General features: G+C 46.2%; 1 protein-coding gene across 2 annotated transcripts in view; it reads right to left on the reverse strand.

The window, feature by feature from the left end:
* Positions 1-12,937, reverse strand: part of sema3fb (sema domain, immunoglobulin domain (Ig), short basic domain, secreted, (semaphorin) 3Fb) — a 263,872-nt gene that overhangs the window by 51,514 nt on the left and 199,421 nt on the right. For both annotated transcript variants that reach the window (XM_070895532.1, XM_070895533.1), the window contains 2 exons: positions 9,541-9,634; positions 7,366-7,485 (listed from right to left, as the gene is read on the reverse strand). In XM_070895532.1, coding sequence (XP_070751633.1) covers positions 7,366-7,485; positions 9,541-9,634 — 214 coding nt within the window. The remainder of the gene's footprint in view (positions 1-7,365; positions 7,486-9,540; positions 9,635-12,937) is intronic.

A 12,937-nucleotide genomic window follows, 5' to 3' on the forward strand; every position in this document is an offset into this window, starting at 1 on the left:
TCCCAGGAAGGGTGGGAGATGAGGCCCTACGATTTGCCTTAGCAACCTGTTTCTGGTTGCTCTCCGGCGACCCCTGCTGGAAATGCATGCGTGGTTCAGGATTAGACTTGGTTGTGAAACCCCTGCAGTTGAATAGCCTGCTGGCACTCACTGTCGAAGCTTACGTATGAATGATAGACACCTGTGCTCAGGTGCCGAGGGTATCGGTCGCTTGCTGAACCGTCTCTAGTGAGGAGTCAACAACATCAGGAAGAAAAAAAAGAAAGATTTGCATTTATATAGCGCCTTTCACCTCAGGATGTCCCAAAGCACTTCAGACCCAATGAAGTACTTTTGAAGTGTGGTCACAGTAGGACATGCGTCAGCCAAACTGTGCACAGCAAGCTCCCACAAATAGCACTGTGATAATGACCCGATAATCTATTTTTAGTGATGTTGATTGAGGGATGAATATTGGCCACGACACCGGGGGTAACTCCCCTGCTCTTCTTCGAAATAGTGCCATGGGATGTTTTACATCCACCTGAGAGAGCAGGTTTAACGTCTTATCCGAAACACGGCACCTCCGACAGTGCAGCACTCCCTCAGTGTCAGCCTAAATTTTTGAGGAGCAAAAGTTGCTGAGTAAAGGAAATAAAAAGCTGAAAGAAATAAGTTCAGTTTGTTACAGGCCTCACGGCTTCAAGTCAGTTGGCGGTGCCCTTCATTTGCCTTTTATTGAAAGAAAAAAGAAAGACTTGCATTTATATGGCACCTTTCACGACCACTGGACGTCTCAAAGCGCTTTTCAGCCAATGAAATATTTTGGAGTGTATGAATCTGTTCTTTTAAATTTAATTCTAGTCAGAAAGAGAGAGACAGAATAGAAGGGAAACAAACCGAGGGAGGAAAACGATGAGGAAGGAAGAAAGTGAGGAATAAACTGAGGGAGGACAAGATAGAAAGAGAGAGATGAATAAAGTAATGGGTCCCAGAGAGAGAAACTAAACATAGAAGGGGAAAGATAGAAAGGTAGGGAGACAGAGAGAGAGAAATAGAGGGAGGAATGGACAGACAGAAAGAGGGGAAAGTAAGAGAGAAGTGAAAATAATGGAGAAACAAAGACAGAGGGATGGAGACAGGTGGAAACAGAAGAGCAGAGAAAATGATAGACAAAGGTGGATGGGCGGGTAGAGAACGCAAGAGAAACTGTTTTCTGCTTGATGCACCTGACAGCATTGACTCTCGCTCCTCATTAATCTGTCTGCCTTGCATCATGAGGTATTGCAGGCAATCTGGTCGAGATTGAACAGATAATTAGTGTGTGAACAAAGAAAGAATGGGAAAAATGCCATCACAGACAGAGCTACGATTCTGCTTTTGTGCACATCAGTATGTCTGTGTACAGTCATGGTTAGAAGTACAATGCGTTACAGCAGGAGCGAGGAGGTGCTGTTCTGTCACTAGACTCTTGAGTCCCCCACCTGGGGAAGAATTTAGCGCCCGGATTAATGGGAGATAGTTTGGAGTCTGCCTTTCACTTTTGCTCCTCTTGTGGAATGGGTTTCCTTTGTGATTCACAGCATGTGAATCTGCTTTTCTTTTCCAAAGCGGTGTGACAGCTGGTAAAGAATAGAGCAAAAAAAAGCCAAACTTACAAAGAAAAGGATGGTGTCATCTTTTTCCGCTAGCTTCGATTTCTGGAACAATCTGTGCCTAAGTATTGTTAGCTGCTGGGGGGAGGGGGAAAATAGAACCAACAACATTTTCTGCCGTATCTACTGCATTTTCACAGGAAGTATTCACAAACACGAGCCCCAAAAGTCACTACATGCATTGCAGGGGCAATTCTGCCTCGTGGTGAGATGGATAGACCGGATGACTTCTCTAGATCCTGCCCTTTTTAATGCTCTTATATACAAGCCTTTCTCTTCTGTAACAGTAGATAAATATAGAGATACAGAGATTGTCCTCTTAGTTATTGTGGCTGAATTTGCGGCCCCTGTGAATGCGGACGAGGTGCGCGTTCGTCTGTAGCTCCGGGTTTACGCATGCGCTGCGCATACCCCTAAACCCGGAACTTGCGATCTATCAAGAATCCTCTTGACCAATCGCACGCTTCCCTAGGCAAAGGGCCTCCATGGGTGGAGAGCTGGGCTATCTGCCCAAATTCTGCCCAGCGAATGCTCTTGAAATTCTTACACTGGTAAAAGACGGTGTAAGGCCTGCTTTTACCAGCGTAAAAGTTTAAAAAAATAAAAAAATAAAATGTTATCACTCATATATATATATTAATAACCCTGTCCACGAAGGTAAGTTTATTTTTAGCCCTGTTAATATTTTTTTTAAATTCAAAAAAATTAATTTTTGTATGAAATATTTCATTAAATTGCACTTTAATTAATTAAAAAAATGTAATGTCTATTTTTAAATTTAATGTGTGTGTGTGTTTTTGGGGGTATTCCCATTCATGCTTATAGCAGCTCCGTAGAAACGCAGCTTACCATTTAGCATGAATGGGGATCACCTACTAACATTGGTTGGTTTGGGCACACTTGATCCCAGGGGCGCTTGCGAAGCTCCTGCACTCCTGGGATATGTGGGCCTCTAAACAAGCCTATGCGTAGACAGCCAGGGCCGCAAGTCTCCAAATCTCCCGGACCACCAGGTAACTCCGTAGATTTTTTTGCAGGTCGCCCGTGGGAAACCTCCGACCGCATAATGTGGGCCATTGTTTTTAGTGAGATACTTTACCGGGTGATAATGGTCCTTCAAGAGTTAAACGGAGGTGGGGGGACCAGATAAACCAGAGAAAACCAGCCTGGGTTGATAAGATGTATTTTTGTTACATTACAGGCAGCTTAAATACTTGAAATATTTTCACTTTTAACTGCTAACAATGTATAACTCAGTCATGTCGACATGAGCATGGCTTTAAACTGACACCGGTAACACTAGAGCTGTGTCTATTTACACAGCTGCTCAAGGCTGGTATATCATGCCAGCTGAGTCCAGCTGTTGGACACCGCTCCAATGTTGCAACTAAACAGAGCAGAGTGAGCCAAGGTATCCGGGCAGTTGCGAGGGGGATGGGACCACTTACTACAGAGAATTATTTGAAGGACATAACGAAGGGACAATGTCAGCAAAGGGTGCCCTTTCCAAGGTTGTTATAAAAGACTTGCATTTATATAGTACCTTTCATGACCACCGGATGTCCCAAAGCGCTTTACAGCCAATGAAGTACTTTTTCTGACGTGTCGCCACTGTTGTAATGTGGGAAACATGGCAGCCAGTTTGCGCACAGCAAGCCCCCACAAACAGCAATGCGATAATGATTAGATAATCGGCTTTAGTGATTGTGGTTTGAGGGATAAATATTGGCCAGGACACCGTGGATAACTCCCCTGCTCTTCTTTGAAATAGTGCCATGGAATCTTTTGCGTCCACCTGAGAGAGCAGGCGGGGCCTCGGTTTAACGGCTCATCCGAAAGACGTCATCTCCGACAGTGCAGCACTCCCTCAGCACTGCACTGGAGCGTGCACCTAGATTTATGTGCTCTAGTCTCTGTGTAGAATCAGACCATTATCTCAGATGAAAAGGGGACAGTCACTTTATAACTAACTTGTAACATATCAGCTGTAAAAGCTCCTGGAGCCAACACTGGGGGCAACTTTAACCTAACCCAGCCAGTGGCAAACTGACGGTGTAATGTAAAATTGGGCGAGGTTTTAAAACAGGCAGCTGATCCGATCCCCTCAGTTTTTCCGCTGGGTGTGTTAGCTGACAACTACCCCCGGGGCCTCGCAGAGATCACAAAAATCGTACAGCAAAGTACAGATGAGGAAAGCCGTTTGGCCCATCTACCTCATGCTTGTGTAGAACCAAATGCCCTATCACAGCACAGAACGAATGATTGCAGATTTTTCTTCACCTAGACTACCGGACCCAAAAGATGATTCTAGGGATCAAATCACTCTCTGTTTGAAGAAGTGCTTCCTGATATTAATCCTGAACTTGCCTTTTCCCAGTTTGTGCCGCTATCCCCCACATCCTGCCGTCCTGGTTTAATATTGCTCCAGATTAACCTTTGCTATTCTACTCAATGCGAGTCATTTTCATCTTTACTGCGTGGGCAGTAAACCGGCCGAGTGGATCAGCCGTCACTGTTGACTGTCATCGCTGTAGAAGGACAGGCGATCTGCCCCACTGGTTTACCACTCAAGGGGAAAATTACCCCAATATGTTACACAAGAGTTTCCTCACATTCACATCGTCCTACATTACAACAGTGACAGCATCTCAAAAATGTTTAATTGGCTGTGGGTTTTTTTTTGTTCTTTCCTTCTTTCATTTTTGAAGAGTCTGAATTTGGTTTTAGACTTGTCTCATAATTCAGTCCTCTGGCATAAGGGACCAGCCTCACAGCCCTTCTCTGTATCAGAGACAGAAACTGCCAAGTTCTGAGTTCCCTCACCTTGACAGGCACAGCACAGAGGTTGCTTCAACAAGGGTAGGCAAAAAAAGTGATTAAGATAACATGGATGTTTAGGCAGCATCACGAGGCAGGTACTGCAGTAATGGAAGGTGTTTAGTAGAATATAGCAAAATATAGCCGAAATTGCCCCTTTCCATAAGGCCCCTGGCCACCTGAAAGCAGCGGCCACGGGTCGGTGCGGAATGGCCGGCGAGTCTCCACGGAGGGGCCGCCATTTTAAAAATTGCCCTTCCTCAGGTTTGGAGCGGTGTAGGCGATCACTCCGCCCATTTTCCTGTCACGGCGTGCACGGGCTGACCCCTTACCGCCGCCGGTCAGTGCCACTGACCAGCTTTCACTGTCAGCACACTCTCCGTGGCTTGGCAGTGCGGCCGCCCTTAAAGGGGAGGTGGCGCTGCCAGCGACACCATTTGATTGTTTTTTGTCGGCCGACTGCCAGGTCGGTCTGAAAATTATGGCCGCGGATTCGGCCGGGCCGCCAACAGGCAGCCTGGCATTCCCTCTTGGGTGCTGGCCTGGCCAAAGCCCTCCCTGGTGGCCCAGTGTTTGCCACTAAAGTGGTTGCTGAGTTTGCAGTGGCCCTCCCCTTTAACTGATGGGGAGGGACGTTGTGACGCATCAGCGCGATGATGTCATCAGCACGGTGCTGATTCCCTGCAGCGTCGGTCACTCTGCCCCGCCCCATCTCCACCCCCATAATGAGGCCACTTCTGGCCCACTCCAAAAAAAAGCATAAAGTGCTGAATTTCTCCGGTTTGGCTACCCCATGCATTGGGACGGCCGAAACACATCGAAATCGGTAGATGCACCCCGTTTCGGGCAGTGGGCAAATTTGGCCCACTATGTATTCATGTATTATAAATGCTGTGCACCGTGTCTTATAATTTACTGCCCACTGTTTATAATAACCATCAATTATATTTGATATTATTATATGTTGCCCTGGAGTATTTAAGGGCATTGTTCAATACTTGCAATGTTGTTCCAAGTGAAATCGCAGCCCCTTTTTCGCTGGCCAACCTGCTATGCATTTTCAGCACTTTTTTGGGAGGAATTTTGAGCATTTGCAGATTTCCCTTTGTCTCTTGTAATCGTGACACTCTCTTTCACATTCTACACGCATGAGAACCTGTGGAAGGTGGGCTTCTGTTCCCTGAGCGAGGCACTGTAATCATACCCTGTGCTGGGTGAGTGGCATTGTTAACACTCCTCCACAGCTCATAGACTGGAAAAATGCTTCCTCCCTCCAGCAGACGAATGACATCTTTTGAGCCCATTACAGTACGGAACTAATAGTCAACTGTTATTTTACAAAAAAAATAGGGAGAGGGGGGCTGAGCTGTCCTTCAACATGCCCGGGAGGCTAATCCTGCATTAGCAGCCATCTCAACAAGGGAGTGAGGAAATCAATTCCTTAATCTGGCTGCTCTGCCTCCCTTTACCATTTATTGTGGCTGATCCAGTGAAAGATGCAAGGCAGTGTACCTGTCACATCTCGTCACTGTACCACATGCTGCCTGGGATATGGGCTCAGCCTGCAGGTAGGAGACTTCATGCAGTCACAGTTCCTCAACCCATCCACAATCACACCCTGCTGGAACAGCAGGAGGGCAGCTCTGTCACTGAGGGGAATATCCCTGTTCATGAAGCCAATTGTTACTGATAAGAGCACAAAACATGTGAAGCTACTGACAGAAGTGACAAATTCATGAATAATACCACGCCCGGTAAAAATCACAGGGACTCTGGACAGTCGCATGGTGAGTAACCCTTTCCCTGCTGAAAAGCAGGAGTTCCACATGGACTTGCACAGCAAACAAATGAATTCGTCAGTTATTAAAGACTTGCATTTATATAGCGCCTTTCACGACCACCGGATGTATCAAAGCGCTTTACAGCCAATGAAGTACTTTTGGAGTGTAGTCACTGTTGTAATGTAGGAAATGTGGCAGCCAATTTGTGCACAGCAAGCTCCCACAAACAGCAATGTAATAATGACCAGATAATCTGTTTTTGTGATGTTGATTGAGGGATAAATATTGGCCAGGACACCGGGGATAACTCCCCTGCTCTTCTTCGAAATAGTGCCATGGGATCTTTTACATCCACTTGAGAGAGCAGACAGGACCTCGGTTTAAAATCTCATCCCATAGGCGGCACCTCCAACAGTGCACCACTCCCTCAGCACTGCACTGGAGTGTCAGCCTAGATTTATTGCGCTGAAGTCCCTGGAGTGGGACTCAAACCCATGACCTTCTGACTCAGAGGCGAGGGTGCTACCCACTGAGCCACAGCTGACACCAGTTATATAGTTACACAGTAAATAACTCTCACCCTGCTGAATAAGAAGGAACTACACATAGTTATATATTGACTGATCCTTGCCCTGCTGTATAAAGTGGAACTACATACATATATGTATTGAATAACCTCTACCCTGCTGAACAAACTGTGTACTGTTATGCAACAACTGCTCTATATCTGGTAATTTAAGGATTAAGTATTGTAAGAATTAATTTAGCGTTTTCACAACTTAAAAACAGATTTTGACTTTTGTTAGTTCATAAAATATAACTAGGAAAGTGTTAGCTCCCCCTCCATCCTCAAGTTCCCCCGCCCCCCCACCCCACCACGCACAAAATGGTTGACACTATTTCTTGTATTTATCTCCACGCTTTGGTCACTCTCCTCCAGTTATTTCGATCCCTGGGCCGGTCCTCGGTGATGACAGATCTGTGAGGGAGCTGCAGAGCCCACTCAATGGCACGAGGCTGAGATCAGAGAGTGTGCAAAGGGTGGGCTGCGACCTGGATCGCTGATATCCATTTTGTTTTCCGGTACAATTCTGGCGCTGGGGAGAGTGCGATCGATTGTTTCGGCCACTCACCATTCAGCCAACGGGAATTGTACTGGTCGGTCCTCATGGCGGTCTGCTTGCCCATGGTGCGAAAGATGGCCGCGTCGGTTCCCATGAAGTCGATATAGACGCCTGCGTAGAGCTCTCCGTCTGTCAAGAGGTAAAGGAATATCCGACTGAGAATGGGGAGGCACGGTGGGGTGGGGCAATTAAATTGATCTATTACAGTAAGCTAACCCCCACAACCTGAAGGTAACAGTAATGTTCAAGTGGAGGTACTTAAAGAACAAGTGGCTGTGGATACAATTACATACAACCCTAAAGCAATCTCCTTAATAAATGCACAGTAAGTGTACAAATGAATAGCCTCTCGTTTCCTCGCTACTGGCTTTCAGTGACTGCTTGTTCCTTTGTCTCTCTGATTACGCCCAACAGATTTGAACTAAACTGCAATCTGGGAACATGATATCACATTACTATAGCTTCCAAGAAAAATCACAATGACTTTGACAGACATTCTTAAAAGAAACACTGGGGACTGGGTGGCGAACTGGGTTGTTCCCCCCTCACGCTTTCACCTCCGGGACCCCTGCTTTTAATCCAGTTCGGGCTGTTGTGGATCGAAGTCTCGTCTTTGCGCTGGCTCTGAGTGGAATGGGTTTGGGCCGTCTCGACCCAGTTCCTTTTGGATGCAATGTTTGCAGAGCAGAACAAAACTACCCATCATGTTCTACTAAATGATGCCGAAAGAGACGATCTCGCTCAGACACAGAACTGGAGCCTGGCTTGTCTGGGACATGGGAAAGTCCACAGTCGTCCAGGAGGAAATGCTCGACTGGATGCAAAACAAAGTGGGTTCAGTTCCCCAGCACTGACATCTCAACTGATTAACTCATGAATGACCAATCAAAAGTGAGTTACAGAGCGCGCACATACACACATATATACCCAGTTTATATAAAAATAACTTTTTGAAACGGCATAATGCAGGTCTGTCAGCATTTGAAAAGACTGATTCATGTTTTTGGGTGTGGACATCTTCATCAAGAGTCCCGACAAGTGGTCTAAACACTCGAAATGTTAACCTGTCCTTCCTCTTTTCAGATACCAACATACCTGACGTGTATTTTTTATTCAGTTAAGAACATAATACAGTGTGGAATGGGAAAAGGATATTTCAGCTCAAACCTTCACAGAACGCCCAAGGACAAGTGATCAAATAACTGCACAATTCAAAATGAGGAACTTACATTGAAGGGGACATTAATCAGTGATACCCGTGATTGGAATTTTCCCGGAGGTCAGCGGGTCAGCCGTGAGGAAGCTGCCCAGAGTGTTCAGTAGGTTACTGCACCACCCAGTGTTGGACTGAGCTCTCGGCAACAGAGAGGGTGGAGGTTTGAGCCCCAGTCTCTTCTGATTTCACTGATCTCAGTTGGGGCTGTTACAATTACCCGCTGTTTCCCAAAGCTAGGAAGGGGGGTGGGGGGGAAGCGGGGTGGGGGAGGAAATCAGCGCAGATCATTGCTCCTGAATGCTGTCCAATGACCCTTGCTGGAATCTGTGTGTCTATGTGGGTGTAGAGTGAGGGAACAGTCGGACTGGGCCTCAGGGTAACGACCTTACAACACTCAGGCCAGGGCAGAAAAATGGCCACTTTGGTGAGGGACTGAAAGACAGCAAGGACCATTGAAAGTGTAACCCCCAACGTCAGCAAAGGATGAGGAGCAAATTCTATTTTTTTTCCTGTCACAAGTGGGTGGGGAGTTGGGGTGGGGGAGGGCGGGAAAACAAGTTAAAAGAATTCAAAATACTAGCCAGGGCACACATCTGGAAAGGCAATCTTCCTTTCAATGCAAATTCCAGTCTGCATTCCAGGTGTTCATTGGCGAGTGGGCCTTAATCATGGACAATGATATTAGCTGAGTTGCTGCATCCAGAATCGCTCGAGCAAACACAAACAATCACAACAGCACTGTTGCGACTGACATACCAGTGGGTCTACTCTCAGTCTGTCCACCAACAGTGACTCATGTTGAAAGTTGCTTTAACTATTCCATTGGGATCAGTTATTTACAGCAGGATAACATGCATGCCCACCCACCCCCATGCCCCCCCCCCCTCCCTTAACTTCTCCCCTTCCTTTTCAGTTCCGGACCTGTCAATATAGCCAGCAGAGTTGAGGTAGAGTAGTGAAACACTCACTAATTAATGATGACACACTGTCAAGCTTGGGGTCATAGGAACACTTGCCCTTGCCTGATTCGACTTTTCCTGGTTCCAGATGGAAGATGTAATCCTGAGAAAGTGAAAGAGACAAAGAGATAGATAGAAAGCGAGAGAGGAAAGAAGGGGCGGAAAAAAACCAACTTGTTAAACACTTCCTTATTCCGGTACTAGACAAACAATGGGCGCCTTAATGTCTTGCAGAAGACTCTCTATTCCTGCAGAATCGATTACACAGCAAGGATAATATTGAGCTATAAGGCAGGCTAGGCCTGAACTGAAAGCTAATAAAGACACCTTTTGTAAAGAAAATGTGGGATAACACAGACTGGTTATTGTTCCCTGTATAATAGAGAAACTATATAATGCACCTTCGTGATAACGCTACCTTCTCCATACAACCCTCTCTAAAATATGCCGCAATATAGCACGTTGCGTATGGACGCAGCACAAATAGGCAAATCGTACAAATAACCTTTTAATGACACCACACTTACTCCTCAATAAACTTTACGATTTTGTGCTCCGGACCTGCAGCTTCACGCAACAGGAACACATGTCGGAAATTTGAGCGCACAGGTCAATGCTCCTGATTCGCTGCCCACACGATTTCCTATCCATTAATTGGATGGAAAGTGGTGCAGGCAACGAATGGGGCATGCCGACCTCTGTGACCAGATTCTCAATATGTGCGACCTTTGTACGAACCCGTGCTCCGGGAAACATTAAATTGTAAAACTGACCCCATTACTTTATTGAAGTAACACACTCTTTCTATAACGCACCTCAAACTACAACACCAACTGATAGTCTACTACCTCTAGTATTCATGGCTCACTAATGGAGAATCCCATTCCAATAAAATACGCTATGTATAACCGAGCCCTCATAAAACTGTACAACGCATGTTTTCGTGGCCCTGTTACTCAGAGACAGAATGTAAAACATCCATTTAAAATACATTGCCCCCAAACAATTTCTAATGTGCTTTCAATAAAGCTCCCAAAGTCAATATTATCAGTAGGGGAGCTTATATACTTTAGATCTTTAACTCTCCACATGGCTGTCTACAGATAAATTAATTTCAATCTTAGCCACTATTTGACATCAGAGTACAATCACCTCCAGAGAGAGACATCAGGGAAGAGAGACTATTACTCCGATATGACAAAGCACAGGTTTTGTACCCTGCCCAAAACAGTAAAAGATTTCCTGCGTTTGAAATAAACTTTGCTCTGTTTGAGGGATGAGATGGCCTCTTTCATCTCGGGAATCCAGCCCGTACTTGAGGAGCAAAAGTCTTCCCCTTCTGCCAGGTCCTGCACAAAATGAGCTTTCAAATTAAATTCAACCCATATCCAGATGTTTGTGGTAGAGCCTTGTGGTCTGGTGCTGTCTATAGGAATGTATTCCATATCCCCAGTAATCGTGTGGTTCCAGAGGCCTTTAAACAGATTGCCAGGGATCATTGGCTCAATCCAATAGGGATGCAGGGACGTTACCTGCGCCCCCTACTGGTTTAGTAGAGAAGTGAGTATTGCATCTGTATTTCCTGAGTTTAGTAGGCCTGCAGGGATTGGATCTGGGCTCTCCAGTGATTTAGTAGGAGGGTGATGATTGGATCTGGGCTCTCCAGTGATTTAGTAGGAGGGTGATGATTGGATCTGGGCTCTCTAGTGGTTTAGTAGGAGAGTGTGGATTGGATCTGGGCTCCCCAGTGGTTTAGTAGGAGAGTGTGGATTGGATCTGAGCTCTCCAGTGGTTTAGTAGGAGAGTGTGGATTGGATCTGGGCTCTTCAATGGTAGGAGAATGTGGATTGGGCTTGTGCTCAAGTGTAAGGACTGTTGCTGTGTTCTCTGATGGTTTTTCTCTGATGGTTTCATAGAAGTCTAAGGAGTGTATATTTGGAGAAAGAAACAGAGTTAACATTTCAGGTTGATAACCTTTCGTCAGAACTGCACAGATGCTGCCTGACCTGCTGAGTATTTCCAGCATATTTTGTTTTTATTCCGGATTTTCATCACCCACCGTATTTTGCTTTTGTAAGACTCTAGGGGCTAGGAATTCTTTTGTTGGTGCCCTTCGCGAGGGTCGGAACAGGGGCGCTAAAGGGTTTGCAGCCGCGAGCATCGGCATTCGTGCCTCTCGGCAAATTTAGTGTGCCGATACCGGCGGCGCTGAGGAGGATCGCCCAGGAGCATCGCGCCGGTGTGCAATGTCCCCGGCATCGACATGGATACAACGTTTGGTCTGCCCTGTCGTGACACTGCCAGAGAAAGCTGGCGTGCAGAGCTATCACGGGCCGCTAAGGGAAGGAGTGACTGCATCAGGTAAGTGTGAGCGGTAATTTTTTTTTTTGCGATTTAACTTTATTTGGGGGAATGTATAAGGAATGTTTTTTGTGTTTTTTGTTCCAATTTTTTTGGTTACAGGGAGGGAGCTACGAAGCCGGCTCTTTAGCACGGGATATTCAATTGCTCACCCGGCCTAGCATACTAAGAGAAGTGTGGAACGCCTCCCTTAGCACTCCGTTCCACACTCAGGAGGCAGCCACCAAATTCTATGGTTGCCGTCGCTAACCATTTCCCGGCACTAAATTTAGCGCCCGTCTTTCATTAGCGCCTTAAAAAACCTTCAACCGAATTTCCAGCCCTGATGTGTTCCCGAATGGTTTTCCCCTGATGGTTCAGTGTAGGTGTAAGAAGTGTATGGTTTTTCTCTTTGGCTTAGTGGAGGTGTAAAGACTGTGTTCACTCACCAGTCTCACTTTTTGGGTATCAGCCTTAGACTTGCAAACGCTCACATATTTTGGCACTGCGCTAATGTATCTGTTCTAATGAGACTCTGGTGGTGTGGGGGAATGGGATGAGGTTACACTAAATAGTTTGCTCTCAAATTCACACATGATCCACACTGACTTAAACCTAATGTCGAGCATAAAAGACGGTGAGGGGAGGTATTGGTTTGCTTGTGTTCCTAAGGCTTTCTCCAACACTCATGTGTCTTTCATCGTCTGATAATCATTTTTTTTTGTTCCAAGCAGGCGATGGTGCACTTGTCTCAGCAATCAGACAGCTTGTCAGATATAAGCAGGCCGAGCTGGCCCAGACCCCCTCAGGGTAATATTCACCACACTGCTGATATCCCATGTATTGTTTCTAGCTATCCAGTTTCAAAAATTGTCAAGCACGCGAGAGAGGAAAAAAATTGACAGCAATTCCCAGCCGTCACTCGTGAAAGGCCCTGCTTCCCTTTTACCACCAGCCGCAGAAGCACTACTGGGAGAAGGCAGATTTCCACTCCCCTCCCAGCAACCTTTCTCAGTGTCCTCCAAAGACTCGTGTCAACCTCCGCAGTCAAAGAGCAACGTCTGGA

The sequence above is a fragment of the Pristiophorus japonicus genome, chromosome 12, assembly GCF_044704955.1.
Source record: "Pristiophorus japonicus isolate sPriJap1 chromosome 12, sPriJap1.hap1, whole genome shotgun sequence".
Taxonomy (NCBI): Eukaryota; Metazoa; Chordata; class Chondrichthyes; family Pristiophoridae; genus Pristiophorus; species Pristiophorus japonicus.